We start from the raw sequence: 21059 nt of genomic DNA, 5'->3' as shown, positions 1-21059 counted from the left end.
GCTCGTGTGCCGTGCTGTCTGCAATGGACGGCTGCTACTTGGGTCCAGCATCATCTGTGGCACGGTCATGCTGGCTGCGTGATGCAGCATTTGCTCTGTGTCAGTGTTGACTTCATCAACAGTTTTCAGAGCCGAAGGCTGAAGCTCTTCTGGTTGCTCTCTAGTACATCTTCCATTGGGAGGCATCATGGTAATCATCTGAGTGGTCGCCTGGTCTGACCAATGAGGGCTTCCTAGCACTTGTAGTGAAAATGGACAAACCTGCTCTGCTGAAGTACCAGTCAGGTTACTCTTTCTTGTTTGAGCTCTCGGGAACTTACAGTTCTGTATAGTTTACGACAGTGCTTGTCTTGACATCTTCACCGTTTTGAGAAGATTCAGGGCTAGGCAGGCATCTCTCTGCTCAAAAGAGAAAATGGCTGGCTATTGGCGGTATACATCAATCTGAGGATTTATTTGCTACCATACCTTTCTGGTTTCAGAATCAAGGCTTGTGACTGGAAGTCGGATTCCCCCAGGCCCATACGGTGGTGTGTCTGTTGTTCAAAGACAGCATGGTCTCAGCTACAATTCTTTGTCTGATAGGACTATAACACTGGCTCCTGTTTCCAATTTAAACTTCGTGAGATAGCTGTTAACCGAAATGTCTGCATTCCAATACAAAAATCCTGCATCTTTCACCTCACCCAAGGAGCATGGCAGTGTGTCTTCTTGGTGTGTAGTCTCGACCTCATGAATCATCTTTGGTTCTTCTGTGCATTTAGACGTTTTGGCCTTGCACAGTTTACTAAAATGTCCAATTCTGTTACACTGAAAGCATTGGGCCAAAATTGCAAGACTTGATTTCGTCTGTGGGGGTGCTTTGCTCCACGGCGCTGGCATGATTGCTCTATTGATCAGTTAGGGTATTGCTTCTCTTGGCCTGGAGTGTTCCTGTTTCTTCAGTTAACTGGGCTGTGGGGTTTACTTTCCCCTCTTAAAATGGATCTGTGCTGCACACAGAGATCAGGCTGCCTAATAATCTGGATAGAATTCTCCAGGGTTAGATCTTCTTTTGTTTGTAGCATGTCTGAGTGTACGTCATCTGCTACTCCTACAGATATTCTATCCCTGATATGTTCAGATTTTAGATCTCTGTATTCGCAGCCTTCAGCCATTCTCTATAGATCATTCTTGAATGAATCGACAGGTTCTCCTGGCTACTGGACATACTTATTAAATTTCGCCCTTTCAAGAATTTTGTTACGTCTTAGATTAAAACAAACATCGAATGATTTCAGTATTTTGTCAAATTTAGCAGATTATTCATTGATTCCTTGTCCAGCAATAATGTTGTCCACTAGAGCCTACTGAATAAAGCAGTGTGTTAACTTGTTCAGCTTCTGCCTTTTTATTCAGACCTGATGCAATCATGTATCTAAGGAATCTTTTTCTCCAATGTCCCCAATTGTGAAATTTATCTAGGCCTTGGATAAGGCCAAATTGATCTGGAAGAGTGGGTTTCTGATCCATACTTAAGAAAATTTTATGAAGTATAGGATCAGCTTTAAGAAGTTGCCGAAATTCAATACCATTTGTTTGGAGACAAAGGGTTTACTGCGCTTGCCGGTTTGGAAAGCTACCACTGCAATGGCGTTTGCACTCAGCTTGAAAAAAATTTCAACAACGGCTGCATGGATCGACTGGCTGTGACTTCTCCATTTAAATGCTATGCTTTAGGGTCGCAAAAGTGTCAAATCCTAGCCTTTGCTGGTCTTTAAAGCCAAGTCTTTAGTCGCAATTCTGAATTAACTCATTATAATATACCCCAGAGTGAACTCGGACGCCACGCATTCAGGCGTCAATTTGAGAATCTGGTTTCTCCAACAGATTTTTAAACGGCAATTTCTCAGCACTGAACTATTTAGAAGTTTCTCAGGACATGCTCTATCCTGTAATTTAAAAGTTTTAGTTCATCCCTGCTAGGTTTGCTGATTCTGCACTCTGGGAATTGAAGTTGGACTTCCAAGAGATCCAAAGAAGTCTTCTGCTGCAGTGAGGCATTTTAATTTTCTGTCTTCAGCTTCCAAACCTTTCGTTGGAGCTTTCCCCGGCAAATTTCCGCGAGCTTTTCTGCAGAACAGAATTTTTCTTTAGTCTTGCAGAATTTTAGCGTTCCTCAGCAGTTTTTGCAAGGTTTTGGGTTTTCCATTCACTGTCACCATTTTGTAGGGTGTCAGATATCTTTCGGTAGTCTAATAAAGTCTTCATAGTCTTCAGTAGGTTAAATGTATATATTTATTAACTATAAGAACTATGTACATGTAAATAGCAAAGGGTTCAAGCTGGGAGCTGTCTCCATGCTTGCTTGTGCACACATCCCACGAAAGAATAAAAAATGTAGACTGACCCCTAGGTGCAAGCCATGTGTTTTCTTACTGTGTGGGTGGTCCTGTACTCCATCACACTTTAACCCTAAATGTGCTAGTTCCTTGTACTCACCACCCTTGAGCTGGGCTGCATTAGAAGGCTTCTAAAAGCCACCCACCCCTGTGAAAATTTGTAACAATCGAAGTCAAGCTCATTAGGTGTCTTAATTGGCCTGATCAGTGCTGCAGCAAGTTCACTAGCCCACCCTCCTTCTGCCCTAATGAAAGTTGGCTGGGCCAGGAAGAGGCGATAGACCAGCACTCAGGCCATCAACACCATTTTTCTGTCACCCATTTCTGACCAATTTGGCCCATGAAATTTCTGCACTGAGTGTTAAAGTGGAGCACTGATCGGGCAGTGTGCTAGAATACTGTGACAGCATAGGAGCTCAGGAGCTGGAGAGCTTGCATTCTAAACACTGCTAACTGAGCAGTTCTGTGGATATAAGAAGCCACCATTTACTTCAATTGCATTTATGGATGTTAAAGACCGAGAAATTTAGGTTAACATGGGGTGTTAGGAATGAGGTTTGTGATCAGGTAGTGAGAGATAAGATACATAAATCCATTTAAACTCATTGACATATATTTATAGAGTAAGACTGGATGGGCCTCCAAATGGAATTGGAGGCAGAGAGAAGGTTGTACACTAAATCCACTCTGATCATTAGTTCACCATAAGAAAGGCTTGTATATGCATGGAATGTTTGCTCAGGCACTGATTTACTCACTGACCACATGGTCCATAGCCATGGTTAGCTGGAAGTTGTTTAACAGGAATGACTTTAACAGGGCAGCACCATCAGAAAAGAACACACTCATTTCCTTGCCTCCCCTCCTAAGCATGCTGACTCTCACTGGGTTTTAGGCCCTCCTCTCTTGAAGGTATTAACGTTCACTGGGTTCAAGGTCACTATTCCAACTAAGCTGCACATATGCTTGACCTTACAGCAGCCTGGGAGATACTGTACAGGCCTTGCTCCATGATAAATACAACATGGCTGTGCAAAAAATATTTAAAGATACCACTTGATGAGCTGAATCACCTCTCTGTGTGCCGTAAATTACTCTGACCAAAAACTGAAAAAACTGGCTGCACACAACAATGAAATTTTGAAGGGAACATTGGATCAGGTTCTGATTCTCAATGTGTTTCAGGTCCCCTCCTCTCCTGAAGGTTTTGACACTTGATGGAATACAGCTGCTCTCCATTGCTTGCCAACATGGTCATTCTTGCGAGACTGGACAATAAAGGTTTGTGGTACCCATGGGGGCATTGCTGCCTGCAAGCACTTGACAATCACATACATACACTTTCCAGCAAGGGTCATTGATCAAGAGCTGTTAAGTGATTTATTCCCCTCCCTGAGGTCAACTGTAGCCTTTATTAGGATCCCAGCCAAGATCAGCAGAGATGAGGGTTCCATTGCGAGTGAATATGAAACCAGCTAGTGAACACACGCTCAGAGAGTGACACAGCAAGGTCTCTTTTCACCCTTATCTGTAATGAGTGCAGAGTTCAGCAGAGATTCTCACCTCAGCTACTGGGTAACAGGGTGCAGATAAGTCACATCATTCATATCCTTTAAAGTAGGGCTTGAGTTGAGCTGAGGGTCCTTGTGTTTCAGACAATAGCATAGTGTTTGCAGATGCATGGAATGGTTGAAGCACTGCTGGGATCAAACTGTCCACTCCACTGCCATTCCCCAAATCCTTCCTGCTCCATGAACTCATCTCCAAGCTACTCCACCCTCACTCGCTACATTCATCAATACAGCACATAAATTGAGCTGTTTATGAGCTACTGGCAGGATTCATAGATTGGCTAAATTTACTGTCGCATTTTGTAGGTGCTTGGTCTCAACATTCTACCTTCCTCATGTTTGGCTTCTGGTAATACACAGGCTCAATTGCTGAGATTATACATACAGAACATTTAAAGGATAAATCAATGCGAGCACATATGGCCACAATCATTCATTCTCTGTAGTGGGTTTTAAGAGATTGTGTTATGGAGTATCTGCAATGACTCTCTTTATAGTTTTGATAAATCACCATCAACAGCTCTCTGCAAAGGGCCAACACGCTCAAGAGACACACAACCTGCTTCCACCACACACCACTATTTTCACCCATTCATTCAGTTCAGTCTCTCCAAAGCTTCTGGACATTTCCAGCTTGCAAATCTCCCACTACATGTAATACAATACAAAACAATAGCATATACAAGAGCAAAGTATTGTGGATGCTGAAAACTGAAATAAAAACAGAAAATGCTGAAAATACTCAGCAGATCTGTAGAGAAAGAAAGAGTTAATGTTTCAGGTTGGTGACCCTTTATCAGGACTGACAATATATGGAGTCTTAATGCAGCACAGTGTGGAAGGCACACTGTACAAACAAGCAGCAGTTAGAAGGGACACAGATCAGACTGTGTAGGTAGGGGTAGCTGCAGCCAAGTTAATGAACTCTGTCAGACCTCATTGCTCACAAAAGTACCACATGGCAGAAGTATCCTCATCATCACATGAATGAAGAGCTAATTGCTAAAAAGAAAGCAGTGACAGTAGCTGCCTTTGAGATCAGGGTGGTGTTTGACAGTGTACGGCACCATGGAACCCTGGGAAAAGTGAAGAAAACAGACGGAAAGGAAACCCTCCAGTGGCTGGAGCTATAGCTCATGGAAAGAAGCTAAACTCTCAACACCATAGATAAGAGAACAGGACAGAGACTTTACTCTGCAGCAAATTGCTTATCTCTTGACTCTTTAAAACCTGTTTACACCAAGCAGCTCAAGTCAGCAGTGTGATGGAACATTCACCTGGATGGGCAAGGCCTCAACAACACTGAAGTTTCTGACCGTCCAGGACAGAGAAGTTCACTAGATTGGTGGATATTGTGCACCCCTTTCTCCCCCACCAGTACACTGTGAAGCACTGGTGCATGCACTGCAGCAACTCAGCAAGGCTACTTTGACAGTACCTCTCAGTCTTGAGTGCTCTATCACCGAGAAGGACAAGAGCAGCAAGTAATACAATCATCTCCAAGTCACATGGCTTAGGCACATTTCACCTGCCATTCCTCTTCCTTCGCTGGGTCAATCTCTTGGTAATCCTTTGTAACCCCAACACCATTGTACAATAAGAAGTCCCATCAATACCTTCTCAGGGGAACTAGAACTGGGCAATAAGTCTGGTCAGAGTTGAGAACATTTAGAAACAATATTTACTGGTCACTTATCACATTGTTTGTGGTATGTTGCTGTTTCCAAAACGATAACCACATTTAACTTCATACCAGTGACTGCATATCAGACTAATACATCACATGCAAGATGTTTTGGGAGGTGATCAGACACCCCATGGTGTTCTGAGCTAAAGACCTGAACCCTTCACCTTAACTTCCAAATCCAAAAGAACCCTACAATCAGTGAGCAAACTGGTTATTTCCCAACTTGCTGAATGGACCTCAATAATACAGCCAGCCATTTGTTACTGTGCAAGCAAACTGGGGGTCAAAGGACACATTTCAAAGCTCACAGATTATAAACTGCTCCTGGCTAATCTTTTTTGACTGTGGTATTCTAACCAATAGAACTCATGCAAACGTAATTTGTTTTTCTAGTTAGAGCACAATTACTTAATGTACTACGTAGAAGGAAATGGAAATTGTACAGGGAGCAATTTTAAATTCAGCGCAGACAGCTGCTGCACACAGCAGGGAGTATCCTCTCTAAATGAGGCTGTACATTTCCAACATTGTTTCAGCACAGCAAAAACTGCACCACTGCTCCACTAATTAGTATTTGCCTGGCAATCTCAGGGAATGGAAAGATCAAGTTAGTGCTGTGTAGGATGTTTTCCCAACACTGGGCATAACATGCTGAGCATCTGGTCTATACCATACCAGGAACGAATGATGCCATCGCTGGTTGCTAATAGTTATTCCAAAACTAGAGTCTAGGGAGAGAAAGAAGGGTCTTTGTTAAATCAAAATCTTTTTTTTAAACTCCCCATGCCAGGCATCATTTTCTTATTTAGAAGGTAAGTGAGCAGTTTTGAGAACTGTCATTTACACTTAGCCTGGTCTTGAAAAGGTGCAAAATGCAGAAGCTAGGCACTAATGCAGCGTGCAGAAGAGACTACCTCTGCTGAAATGCTGTGGATAAATTTAACTTCCCCTGGCAAAAATAAAGCAAGGCACTTATCAACTTTTTTCCCTTCATGATCTGTCAGACTGCAAATTTAAATTGCAGGCAGGAAGGACACCTGCCTCCAACTCGACAGGGTTCTCTTTATATATGCAGATCCAGCTCAGCTGACTTCACCTGGGTTGTTTTGCTGTTTTTCCTCAATTCCTGCCGTCTCCATATTTTAAATCTTCCACAAGAGGATCACCAAGTTTATGTTTTTCCAAAGATCTGTTGTTAAAAAGACAGTCTGAGGCTTGCTCAAATTCATTTCTGAGCTGAATTTTAAAAACTTATTTATATGGGTGCCACTGACAAGGCAGCATTTATTGCTAATCTCTAGTGCTCCACAGCGTGTTGTGGGGGCATTCGGATATTCTGATGAACGGACCCACAACCAAAACATTAACTGCCTTTTCTCTTTCAACATGCTGCTGAGATTATTTCTCGGATATTTTTATTTCGGGTTTTACGTATCTTTACGTGTATTCTGTCCTGCTGTTTGAGAATGTGGGTTCAATCCCTGCTTTGAAGGATTCCTAATCTGTTGTGCAAGGTGGGCTAGTGGCAGCCACATCAAAGGGGGGTGGGGTAATTCTATATCAGATGTAGGTTATCCCCACACCTCACTTATGCTCTCTCAGGTGAATAGTTTTAAATAGGGCTGGCAGAACTGTAGTCTTATGCTCGTTGACCTATGTTGGCTCCAAATAATGCAATGCAGCAAATGTTAAATTCTCATCATTATCTAATCTTTCAGCGACTTCACCCCTCCCTCCCTCTGTCACCTCCAGCCCTACAACCCTCCAAGATTTTGCCAATCCTCCAATTCAGCTTCTTCCATCTCCCCAATTTTCATCATTCCACCATCTCAGCCCCAAATTCTAGAATTCCCTTCGTAAACCTCTCTTCCTCTCTCTCTCTTCCTTCAAGATGCTTCTTAAAACCTATATATTATTACTGTACTGGTGATCCAAAGGCCAGGGGCAGTGACCTGGAGACATGAGTTCAAAATCCACCACGGTAAGTGGGGAAATTAAATTCAATTAGTTAAATAAACCTCGAATAAAAAGCTAGCGTCAGTAATGGTGACCATGAAATTACAGGACTGTCGCAAAAATTCCTTCTGGTCCTTTAAAGAAGGAAATCTGTTGTCTTGAACTAGTCTGGCCTACATGTGGCTCCAAACACACAGCAACATGGTTGACTGTTAACTGCCCTCTTAAGTGGCTTAGCATACCACAATGTTATATTCAAGGGAATTAGAGATGGACAATAAGCATTTATTGCCCTTTTCAGCAATGTTCACATCCAGTGAACAAACTTAAAAACGTTTCTGGTCGCCTGTTCTAATTTCTCTAAGCGGCATGCTGTCAAATTTTGTTTGATAATCACTCTTGTGAAGCACTTTGGAACATTAAATTCCATAAAAAGGCATCAAATAAATGCAAGTTGTTGTTAATTTCCCTCCTAGTTACAAGTCTCAAGGGATTGAAGGAGAAAGTGAAGGAATTGGCTCTGAATTTTCTTTAAAAAGTAGAATAAAGTTTCAGCCATCTGGACTGTGGTTGTGACTCCTTTCACTGCAAGCTTTATGAGCTGTTTTTGAGCACCAGTGTAGGTTTGGGTAAGTGGTCACGGAAACTGTGGTTTGCATCTTGAAAGACATTGGGAGAATTTTTATAATCCGAGTTTGCACAGTATATGTAAGAATATTAGTGACAGACAGTTGCAAGTTGGAGAACAGAAGGCAATAATGGAGTCCTTAGATTGATGAAAAGGTATGCAGAAGTTCATGGCAAACAGGCTATCATCTGATGTGAAAATATACGGCTGGAGTCTAGTAAAGACTCTGCATGAACTATAAAGGATATTTAGAAAGCCAGATCCAGACAAGGTAGGAAGCCCCTTGCAGTTAAATAGCCTGATGCTGCATGATCTAGACTCACACATAAAGAATTGTCACTTGGGCAAAGTGCCAGGAGAGATAAAATGCATCCACTCAATCGCAGCCACAACACGACATTCCGTGTCCCCAAGTCTAACCCATAAACATTCAGGTCAAGATCAGGAAGAGGCAGCAGACCAATCTGAAATAGCAAACCAAAGGTGAAGAGCTGTCTCCCCAACCTCCAGTCAGAGCAGCTGCTGCTAGCACTCTATTTTTACATTAAATATCATCTATAATTGATACTGTGGCCACAGTATTCCGATCCCTGCTTACAATCTTTCTTCAGAAGGCTTTCCTCCATCGTTATGGTTACAAAGGATGCTTTTCTCGTGCACTTACATCAATTTCACTGCATACATTCATTTAAAGTAGAATCCAGTGCTCTTACTCTCTCTGAAACACCACATATCCACCACCACCCCCAGCAGCTGCTGTAACTGCTCCACTTGCAGATATATTTGATCTGAATGTATTTGTGTACTGATATAATGGCTCCCTGGCCACTCCACCTCCCCTGCAACCACGCCCAGCCCTTCCCAGTGTGATCCATCAATTAGATTTTCATTCACAGGAAGCTAGATCTTGAATTTTAACTGGAGGAAATGAATCTGAAACAATTAGAACACAGCTTCATTGTTAAACTATGCATGCCCTCTTCACCTCCACTTAATGCTCTCTCTCTCCGCCAGTTTTAAACAACATGAAAACAAATGGCAACTGACCCTGGATTGAATGACAGTTAGATGCTGCCTTCACCAACAGATTTTCTCAAATGCTGTCCTCACTGGCCTGTCCTCCTCACTCCACACATTTCAGTTACTCAAAACTTCAGAGCTGCGCTCTTTTGGTGCTCCCAAAATCCTCACCCCACTGCCTTGAAGCAGCTCCACTGGCAGTATCTACCACAGCCGATTTCAAATCACATGGCCAATTGGTGCCAACTGTGCAAGCTAATCAGACATTCTGTTACTGCTCCTGCCCTCCACATCCATCAGTGACCAATCCCTGATCCCTCCTCCACCAGTGACTAATCCCTGCCTGTCAAACTCTTGCATCACATTCTCAAGCCTCTTAAAGAAAGCCCTTCTATGATTGGGTGCTCAGTACCCTACCACCCTATTCGCCCCTGCTTGCAGTTGTCTTTCTCTTCATTAAGCACTAAGGAGTGCAAAAAAATAGTATACCATATGGTCCATTGAGACTAGTGCACCATTCAATATGATCATGGCTGATCCTGGGTTTCAACTTCATTTTCCCACATGCTCCCCATATCTCGTAATTCTTTGAGACCAAAACATTTGTCTATCCCAACCTTAAATGTATTCAACGATGGAGCAACCCTCTGGGGTAGAGAATTCCAAAGATTCACAACCCTTTGAGTGAAGCAATTTCTCTTCATCTCAATCCTAAATTATCGACTCCTTACCTTGAAATTGTCCCCTGTGTCAGTTGCCCTACAAGTGGGCAAGTCACTAAGTGCTATTCCCAGCCCAGGTCCTACAGCGCATATTATGGGGGGAATTTTATGGGGTCTGCAAGAGCAATGTCTTTTACACTGCATAGAAGGGAGGACCAGCTGAGCCTGCAAGTTCAACCATGTCTCACAGGGGGGCGAGGACAAAACTGTACACTAACATGAACATTCAATAAAGAGTGAACGCAAATGCACATAATTTCTTCCACAATAAAGACAATGTCCCTGACTCCCCTGTAACTATCAATGCTTGCCAACCATGAGGCATGCCTGTACAGTTAGCTCTCTAAGCTCAGCCCAACAAAAGGACGATGATGCACAGATGAATAAAGTGAAACCAATTTAATGTTGCAATATTTACAAGTGGCATTTACATTTCAGAAATATGCCTGTGCTAACTTTGTGCTCTCAATATGTCTTGTTAATGTCAATATAGTTGGCAGTAAAGTTGTAGCCATGATGCAGAGCCACCCTGATTGACCAGGAGGCTCTTTTATAGCCCGCCCATACTTGCTGCATGGTCAACTGACTGGTTTCACCAATGAGAAACTTCCCCCACTGTGTGATCGTGTGTGTCTTCTGTGCCTGCTGCCAGCATTTTAAATTTTAATTAGAATCACATAGGAACAAGTAAAAGGGAAGAAAGTGGACATTCTGCCCACTTCCAGTTCCACCGTTGGGAATGGCACGTCATGGATAAAATATTGCCCTGCAAACTTCTTTTGAAAACCTTTGTCTGCACAAGTTTCCATTTAAGGTGGTACCACACAGGCCAAATACAAAGCACACGTTTCTTGTTAGTTCTTCGAGGCAAAGATGACCACGTTCATTATTTGCGCTATTTAGTAGGGTTCCAGTAGGTACGCAGGTGAATGCCAAGGCTGATCTGCACACAAGGTTCTGCTGTAAATAGGACAGGATACCACAGATGTTTTAGAGTTTTGCATGAGTTGCTGGCTTGAGATTTCCTCTGGTTGTATTTTCTCGCTGTTTCTGATAAGCACTTGCTTTCAAAAGAGGCCGCACCGTTTTTCATTTGGTTGTGCCAGGTGCAGCAACCCTGGGTGAGCTTCTCCCAGGATTCAAAGTCAAAATCAAAACTCCTAAGTGAAGCTTCAGTGTGTCCTTGTAGTGCTTCTTTTGATTACCATGAGAGTGCATCCCAGACTCAAACTCTCCATAGAAGATGCACTTTGGTAAGAGTGTATCAGACATCCTGGCTAAGTAACCAACCCAACTCAGTTGTGACACTCTCCATATGGTGTGGACACTTGGCATGCCAGCTCAGGTGAGCTCCTCAGTATCTGGTATTTTGTTCTTCAGAAGCTTCCAAAGATACCTCAGTGAAAGTGGTTCAGCCACTTGGCATGACACTGATATACAGTCCAAGTCTCTCATATACAGAGCAGATTGGGCAGGACAATTGCTCTTATAGACATTCAGTTGGTAGGCAGACTTCTCTTGGTTCTCAGACTGATGTTCGAAGTCTGCCGAAGGCTACACTTGCTTTGGCAATTCTTGCAGGTGTCTCAGCGCCAACATAGACAGCTCGAGAGAATGTGCTGCCAAGATAAATCAATTTATCCACTACTGACAGGTTCTGGTCATAAACATAAACTTTGGGCTCAAGATAGGGCTTTTCTGGAGCAGCTGGAACATTATCTTTCATTGTGATGATCGTAAGACCCAAGTTATCACATGCATTGCAGAACAAATCCATGCTATATTGCACGTCCAAGTTCTGACCCAGCAGCTGGTGCATAGTCATCGGCAAACAGGAAATCGCCAAGTGTGTCCTTGGAGACCTTGGTCTTTGCCTTGAGTGATCTCAGATTGAACACCTTTCCATCCTTGCACTGATTTTGAAGACAGCATCATCATGGAAGGCATCGGGTAGCATGGCAGAGAAAAACATGAAGAGGGCTGGTGCTATCATACAGACCTGTTCAACTCAATTAGTGACTGGGAATGGGCCAAAAGACTCACCATTATCCAGGGCACCTATGTCTTCATGAAACTGTTGAATCATTGCAATAAATTTCTCAGGGCAGCTGAATTTCTCACTACCTTTTAAAGGCCTTCGCTGTTGACGGCCTTGGTCAGGTCAATTAACGTGTTGCAGAGGTCCACATTCTTGGTACTTCCCCTGGGCCGGTCTAACTTGGTTCATCAATGGTTCCTCAATCTTTTCTGAAACCACACTGACTTTCTGGCATCAGATCCTGGTCAAGGTGTTGCACTAAGCAGTTCAGAAGGATTCTGGCAAAGATTTTGCCGACATTGGAGAGGAGTGAGATTCCTCTATGGTTGGCGTTACATCACAGGCCAAACACACAGTGTTACCAGCTGTATAACAATGCCAGATTTTCATTTACAAGGTATGCAGAGGCAACAGTTTCATAGAGGATAACACATATCTCCACGAAGGGTATGGTTACCAAAAGAGTAACAACACATAGGCCAGATTGTTATTCACAAGGTGACATATAGGAAGGCCTCACGCAGGGTGGTACCTACTGGATAACAACGTACAGAGCACAGCATTACTCAAGATAATGCACAGACAACAGGAGAACACATGGTGTGTTAGCCACAGGCGTGATCCCTCCAGTAACCAGTCTGGTGAAACTCACCGCCAAGGCGCACATACAAAGAATGGCAACTTTAGCAACCAATGAGCATTGCAAGGAATGTTGGAGTGACACTGCCGAATGGAGACAAAGACACCCGATAGTAGACACCAAATCAAAGGTCCCCAATGCAGCCCCAGTGGGCACAGGCACTATTTGTGGCAGCAACTTACTCTCCTTACTTTCAAACTAAGAATGTAATTTTATATTTCTTACAACTTCTGCATCCCTCACTGCCACTGCAAACTCCATTTATAAATTATGAATCACAAGCACTGGTGCCAGCCCTATACTGTGCAAAGACTGCACAAGTCAGAAACCGTGAGACTGATCTTAATCATGGGAGGTACAAAAGGCAGAACAGTCTCATTTGTATCAGGGGATTATGCCACTTTTAATATAATTGCTGTAGGTTTGTGCAAAGGTTTGACTGAATATAATTTGAACCAAGTCCTATTTGCCCACCACCTCTGTGCTGGGTAACCGACAATGGCTTGGTCCAGCAACACCTCAAATTTTAAATGCTCAACCTGTGTTCAATTCCCTCTATGGCCTTGCCCCTTATCTTTGTAGCCTTGTCCAGCCCTACAATCCGCCAATATTCCTGTGTTCTTCCAATTCTGACCTCATGCACATCCCTGATCTTAATCATTCCGCCATGGCAGCTCAGGTTCTCCCCAAAATGCTACATCTTTTGTTCTCTCCTTTAAACCAAAGATTTCCAAATTCAGAAGCAATCTTCAAAAGGACCAATTAAGGCATTATTAATAAATGGTATAAACATTAAAAATCAATGAGGAAATTGGGCAAAACAGATACCTTCGAGAAATGATTGAAAATTAACTCATGCGGTGAGCTGTGTAAAGGTTAGGTGGGCTTTGTTTGCACGTCTTAAAAATTGTCATGTCATGTTGCTGACCTTTGCCCCCAATTCTCACTGACACCCAAGGACGTGTGAGTTTCTTCAACACCTACTGGGTGCCTTGTCCACCAATGTAAAGTGACCATGACTTAGGTACGGAAAGATTTAAGACCCAGGAAAGAGTGATGGATGATGTAAAATGACCCTCGCACAATCTGGCTCTATTCCCAGCCCTATTGCAAGTGTGCTCCTTTCATTAACAGCACTGAATCTGGTTTTGCCCCAGGGCTCAGGGGGATAAAAATAGAATGTAACTGAGCCCTGCAGATGAGAAAATCCCAAATTTATTGTCAGTCTGGGCTCAGCAATCCCACCCCCACCACTCAAATCAAACCAACAGCAAACATCAGCATTCCTGATCCGCTAAAGATCCAAATTAGGACATCAACTGGGCTTGGATTCAACTGAGGTTCCTGTCCCTCTACTGTATAAGAAACAAATACTTCATTCTTATAGCACCTTTCAAACCAGAAAAACTGTTTCAGTGACATTGGTCAAGAGATAAAAATTGGCCCAGAACGCCAGGTATAATGACCCTGTTCCTAATCAGAATAGTGTTATGGGAGGCTGTAAGTCCCTTGGCAGGGCAGATGGGGATTTGGTTTAACATCTCATCCGAAATATGGTCACCCCAACAGTACAATGCTCCCTAAGTACTGTACTATGTGCTCAAGTGTCTGAAGGAGGACTTGAATCCTCAGCCTCTGACTCTAGGGTGAGAGTGCTACCATGATTGACACGGCATAAGGAATAAGTATAGTAGAAGGGCAAACCTAAAAAAAGAGGACGGCAAGATAAACTGTCGTAGGATAGGAGTGAGATTAAGAGAAACAATAATCAAAAAGGAAATTGGCCATCAGTATAAGGAAAAGTATGAGAAGTATGAGTATATTAGGGTTGCAACATTGGTGAACAGAGGCACTAATTAAAATGAAGGGTCTTGATGTGACAGCCTTGGAAGAAAACTTGACTTCAGTCAAGGCAAGACTGGCAATTAAATATTCCTGGCTATGAGGTCTCTAAGAGAAATGCAGAAGGAAAAGAGTTCTGCCATACCAACTAATTACAGCTGTAGAAAGGTTTGTTTATGGTGGTATGCACAGAGAGTCTATTTGGCTGGTTCAGTTATTGTATTGAGAGAACATTGTAGACCAGCCAACAATAGAAAAGAGATTCAGGACATAACTGGTAGGCAGGAGTGTAGTAAGATGAGGAGTTAACAATTCTGAGGTAGATTGGGATATGGCAACATTTGCGGCCATAATGCAGTCTCTGGATAATGAAGCAGGACCAGTAAGTGACCTATAGGTTTGGGAAATAGTGATCAAAATACAACCAGGTTCACAATGAAAACAGTTAGAAGAGAGAAGTCTCAACTAAAGGTATTGGACCGAAAATCAACTAATCCAATGGGGCCTGGTCCAGATCAATAAAATGAAATAAAATAGTTGATCACACAGCAGAGTGGCAGCATAAGCTATTTAAATGAGATGAATAACATGCAGGTTAAATACCTCTGCTAGGTGTAAACAGAATGACAAAGGGCAGGGTGCCAAGTGGCTGTTACAGAAGATCTGTGAATATCATTTAAGAGGGAATTGCATAAGTATTTGAAAAAAGAATTGAAAAAAGTTATGACAAAAAAAGTAGGTAAATACCTGAAGGAGAAAAAATTACAAGGATGTGACAAAAGAGCAGGGGAGTGGCTCTTCGAAACAACCAACACAGACTTGATGGGTCGACTGGCCTCCTTATATCATTCCATAAAATGGGATTAGTGTGGATTGTTGAAAATCAAACATTAGCACAGACATGATGGGCCAAGTGACTTCTACTGGGAGTAACTTATGATTTGCAATAATTTGGTGGACTGTTATTTAAACAACCCAATCTCAAATTTGAGTATTTTTACACTGACTGTAGTCGGTACTTTCCTTGTCTATTATTTTAGAGCAGTAAATATATTGCATTTAATTATGACTGGAAGAGCATTTTCCATCATTAGCAAATTAGACCCATTGCTCCTGCCCTAAAAAGTGTGTCTTCACCTGATCTGATTCCACACTGGGTCCTAAGATCAGCAATAACATTTATAAAGCATTGCTGGATTGGAAAAAGAAGTGAGGTCGGGTGATTTGAGACCCTACTCCTTGACAGCCTGGGCAATATTTCATTATTTCTATTTTCTCTGTCAGCTGTTTCTCAGTTGGTAAAACAGACACCAGAAATTCAAATACAGAATTTTGGGAAGTCTGGATGCAGGCATTTTAAATGTGTTTTAAAACTGGAACATAAAGTACAAGCGGAAAAAAAGTGATACATTTGTACAAAACAATGATTAGGCCCAAGTTCTAGGGCCTTAGGTAGCATCCAAATTAAGTTGTGGCTCAGTGGCTAGCACTCTCACCCCTGAGTGAGAAGGTCACGAGTTCAAGTCCTACTATACAGACTTGAGCCCCATAATCCAGGTTGACACTTCCAATGCAGTACTGAGGGAGTGCTGTACTGTCAGAGATGCCGTCTTTTAGATGAGACATTAAACCAAGGTGCTGTCTACCCTCTCAGGTAATTGTAAAATATCCTATGGCACTATTTTCAAGAGGAGAAGGGAGTTCTCCCTGGTGTCCACAGAAACATAGAAACTAAAAGCAGAAGTAGCTCATTCGGCCCTTCGAGCCTACTCCGCCATTCATTATGATCATGGCTGATCGTCCAACTCAATAGCCTGCTCCCGCTTTCTCCCCATACCCTTTGATCCCTTTCGTCCCAAGAACTATATCTAACTCCTTCCTGAAAGCATACAATGTTTTCGTCTCAACTACTTTCTGTGGTAACGAATTCCACAGGCTCACCATCCTCTGGGTGAAGAAATTTCTCCTCATTTCAGTCCTAACTGGTCTACCCCATATCCTCAGACAGTGACACCTGGTTCTGGACTCCCCCACCATCGGGAACATCCTTCCTGCATCTACCCTGTCTAGTCCTGTTTGAATTTTATAGGTTTCTATGAGATCCCCCCTCATTCTTCTGAACTCCAGCGAATATAGTCCTAATCGACTCAATCTCTCCTCATATGTCAGTCCCACCATCCCAAGAACCAGTCGGGTAAACCTTCGCTGCACTCCCTCTGTAGCAAGTACATCCTTCCTCAGATAAGGAGACCAAAACTGCACACAATACTCCAGGTGTAGCTGGAGGACAGCAAGAAACTTGAGTCCCACACAAGTGTTCTGGAGTTAAACAAAGATAGGTATGAGGGCAGATTTGGCCCTAGTGGACTGGGCAGGAAGACTACAAGGTAGGCCCAGTTGATGAACAGTGGCAGATATTTAAGGGGATATTCAATTCCTCCCATGTAAAATATATTCCAAAGAGGAAGAAAGATGGTAAGAGGGGGGAAAAGCATCCACGGCTAAGCAAGGAAGTTCAAGATAACAAAGGCAAAAATTAATGCATATCAAATTGCAAAGGTCAGTGGCAAGCTGGAAGATTGGGAAACTTTTAAAGATCAACAAAGGGTTACTAAAAAATAATAAAACGAGCAAAGGTAAAATATGAAAGAAAACAAGCACAAAATGTAAAAACTAATAGCAAGAGCTTCTACAAGTATATGAAAGGAAAGAGGGTAGCTAAAGTGAATGTTGGTCCCTTGGAGGATGAGGCTGGAGAGTTAATAGTGGGGAACGCAGAAATGGCAGAGGCACTTAATCAATATTTTGGAGGACGCTAGTACCACCCTAATAGTAACAGGTAGTGCAGAGGGTATAGAGAAGGAGGAACTTAAAACAATCACCAGAGGAAAAATACTGAGCAAACTATTGGGATTAAAGGGTGACAAGTCCACAGGACCTGATGGCCTACATCCTAGGATCCTAATGGAAGTGGCAGCGGAAATAATGAATGCATTGGTTATAATATTCCAAAATTCTCTAGATTCTGGAAAGGTTCCAGTGGATTGGAAAAATGCTAATATAACACCCTTATTCAAAAAGGGGGGGAGGCAGAAAGTAGGAAACTATAGAACAGTTAGTTTAACGTCTGTCATTGGGAAATTGTTGGAATCCATCAATAAAGTAGTAGTAATGGGGCATTTGGAAAGACAAAACGCAATCCATCAGAGTCAGCATGGTTTTATGAAGAGTAAATCATGTTTGACTAATTTGCTAGAGTTTTTTGAAGGTGTGACAAGCAAAGTGGATAATGGGGATCCTGTAGATGTAGTATATCTGGACCTCCAGAAGGCCTTTGATAAGGTGCCACAGGTCAATATTTTTCTGTCAACCAACATCAATAAAAACTGACTCAAAAGCAAAATACTGCAGATGCTGGAAATCTGAAATAAAAACAGAAAAGGCTGGAAAGGCTCAGCAGATCTGGCATTTCCTTTGTTTCACTAATATGAATAGTCGGATCATCATCTTACTGCTATTTGAGAGATCTTGCTTTGTGCAAATAGCTGTCACATTTCCTACTTTACTACAGTGACCACACTTCAAAAGTACTTAATTGGCTCTAAAGTTTTTTTGGGAGGCCTCAAGGTCATAAAAGGTGTTATATAAATGTAAGTATTTAAACGGGATGATGCCAGAATTGAGAAACTATGGTTATGAGGAGACACTAGTGATACTAAGACTGTTTGTTTCCACTTGAATAGAGAAGGCCACGAGGTGGTTTAATCGTGTTTTTAAAATTCCTTAAGGCTTTTGATGTTGTGAATAGGGAACATATTCCCTATGATTGGGGATTCAGTGATGAGGGACCATTAATTTAAAATGATCACGGAATGAGGAGGCAGGTCAGGGAAAATTCCTTTGCACAGTTAGGAGTGTGAAATGATTTGCCATAGGGAGTGGTTGAGGGACAGGCCATTGCATTAAGGGCAAATCGGATAAATATTGGAATCGGAAGATATAACACTTCTGTCCTCTCTCCATGGCTGTGTAAATTTTGGAACAAAAACAAAAATTGCTGGAAAAACTCAGCAGGTCTGACAGCAGCTGCGAGGAGGAAGCCAGAGTTAACGTTTCGAGTCCATATGACTCTTCACCAGAACTAACGAGAAATTTTGGGCAAATTTTGGATTGCGTTGGTTAATATCAGTCCCTGAAGCAATGGGCCAAATGGCCTCCTCTGTGCTGTAAACCTTCATGGTTCTATGGTCCAAGTGCAATCAATGTTATGTAAACAAATGCAGCCGCCATTTGACTCACAAGATCTCAGACCCAACAATGAATGAATGAGGCTTTAACGTGTTCCTGGTGGTGTTGGTTGAAAGGTGAATGTATGTTGGCCGGGTCACCGGGGAAACATGCTGCAGTTTACACCCGAAACATATGCGGGGCAAATATCAAACACCCGACAGCGGGCACAAGACCTTCCGCATTCACACTGGCTTGGTACAAATCTCCCCCATTTCACCCAATGATCCCTCAGAAGCACACCCACCTCCCCGCCCCCCAGCCCCGGTGCAGGAAAGCGGGGCCCCTCCGAATCCCCCTCCACTAGCGGCCCCGGCCGGACTCCCCGAGAGCAGCGGCCGGAGGTCGACCTTGCCCCGAGGGGTGGGGGCTGGAACTCACCCGAAGTCAAGGTCCATGGACTTGAAGAAGAATTTGAAGCTGCTGCTCGGCCTGTTGTTAAGAACCTGCTTGAAGTGACCGAGAGTGACCCGGTCCGGCGGCACCGCCACTTTCACCAAATACGGCGTCTCCTCCTCATCCATGTGGTAAATTATCTTCGTCTCCGCCATCGAGGGGTCAAAAACCCAGCGGCAAACCCGCTGCCGCCCGCCTTCCGTCTCCGTCTCACCGGCTCATGGATGTGGGAAAACCGGGAAATGTCAAACTCGACAGCGCGGCCTAGCGGACAGGCCCTGCTCTCCGCGGCCCCCCCACCTCCCCGAGCGCCCCGCCCACTGTCCGCACCGCACCGCGCGCCCCGCCCACTGTCCGCCGCACCGCACCGCGCGCCCCGCCCACTGTCCGCCGCACCGCACCGCGCGCCCCGCCCACTGTCCGCCGCACCGCACCGCGCGCCCCGCCCACTGTCCGCCGCACCGCGTGCCCCGCCCACTGTCCACACCGCATCCCCCCCCCGACTGCCCCGCCCACTGCCCAGCCCGACCACTACACGCACCACACCGACATTTCCGCACTTCCCCTGACCGCCCCGCCCACTGTTGGCACCACATTCCCCCCCGACCACTACCCACACCGCCCTCTCTCTGCACCACCCTGCACATCCCTACCGCCTGTCCCCCTCCTGTCCGCACCACCATACCTTCCACACCTCCCCCCCGCAACTGAACTACACAATGTTCACTCCGCCCACCTGTCTGCACCGTCCCCCTCCCCGTCCACACTGCCCGCTGTATGGACCACCCGTCTCCGTCCGCACGTCCAATGTCCATCTGTCCCACCATCTGCACCGCCCTCCTGTCCACACTGCCCCCACCATCCTCACCACCTACTGTCTGCATCGTCCACCTGTCCACACCGCCCACTGTACACACCGCCCGCTGTCCGCACCACCCCCTGTCCACACTGCTCACTGTCTGTACCACCCTCATCCACACCACCCAATGTCCTCGCCAACCCCCTTGCACACTGCCACTGTCCAAACCACCTCCCTGTCTGCACCACCATTCCATCCGTGCTGCCCTTCTGTCCACACCGCCCCGCCCACCCCAACACCTACTGTCCGCATTGCCCAATGTCCTCACCGCCCACTGTCTGCACCACCCACCTGTCCGCACCGCCCTCCCCGTCCCGTCCACATCACCCACTGTCCTCACTGCCTACACTCCGCAACCCCACCCGTCCACACTGCCCAATGCCTGCACCACCCACTGTCTAGACCGCCCACTCTCCGCACCGCCCACTGAACGCATCGCAACCCCGTCCACACTGCCCACTATCCACACCACTCCCCAAGTCCGCAATGCCCCCCCCCGTCCGTACCAGCACGCCGTGCACACCATCCACTATCCGCACTGCCCCTGTCTGCACTGCCTACTTTCCACACCCCCATCCACATCGCCACCCCCATCCTCACCGCCCACTGTCTGCACTGCCCCTGCCTGCACTGCCCCAGTCCACATCGCCCCTGTCCGCACCACCCCCCCCAGTCCACACTGCCCCTATCCGCACCGCCCCCCCAATCCTCACCGCCCCTGTCCGCACTGCTCCCCCCATCCTCACCGCCCACTATCTGCACCATGCACCATCCACAGCCCTCCTCCTCTGTCTGTCCACACACCTGTCCACTGCACCCATCCACATCTGCACACCCTACTCACTGTACCCGTTCATGTGCACACCCCCTGTCCACTCCACTCAGCCGTGCCTACTGTCCACACCGCCTGCGTCCCCTGCCCACTCATTCATCCATCCACATCGAGCACACTGCCCACTGCACCCACCTGTGCTCACAACCTCTACCCACCATCTGCCCAGGACCCCTGCCCACTCTAGCCATATGCGACCA

General features: G+C 44.9%; 1 protein-coding gene across 3 annotated transcripts in view; it reads right to left on the bottom strand.

The window, feature by feature from the left end:
- Nucleotides 1-19462, bottom strand: part of LOC121288560 (segment polarity protein dishevelled homolog DVL-1-like) — a 118217-nt gene extending 98755 nt beyond the window's left edge. For 2 of the 3 annotated variants that reach the window (XM_041207153.1, XM_041207154.1), the window contains exon 1: nucleotides 19154-19462. In XM_041207153.1, coding sequence (XP_041063087.1) covers nucleotides 19154-19323 — 170 coding nt within the window. In that variant the 5' untranslated portion in view covers nucleotides 19324-19462. The remainder of the gene's footprint in view (nucleotides 1-19153) is intronic. The other variant, XM_041207152.1, reaches the window with a different exon arrangement.
- Between the last annotated feature and the right edge of the window lie 1597 nt (nucleotides 19463-21059).

The sequence above is a fragment of the Carcharodon carcharias genome, chromosome 15 (assembly GCF_017639515.1).
Source record: "Carcharodon carcharias isolate sCarCar2 chromosome 15, sCarCar2.pri, whole genome shotgun sequence".
NCBI lineage: Eukaryota > Metazoa > Chordata > Chondrichthyes > Lamniformes > Lamnidae > Carcharodon > Carcharodon carcharias.
The sequence above is the reverse complement of the archived record's forward strand: the minus strand, read 5'-3'. Positions and strand labels throughout refer to the sequence as shown.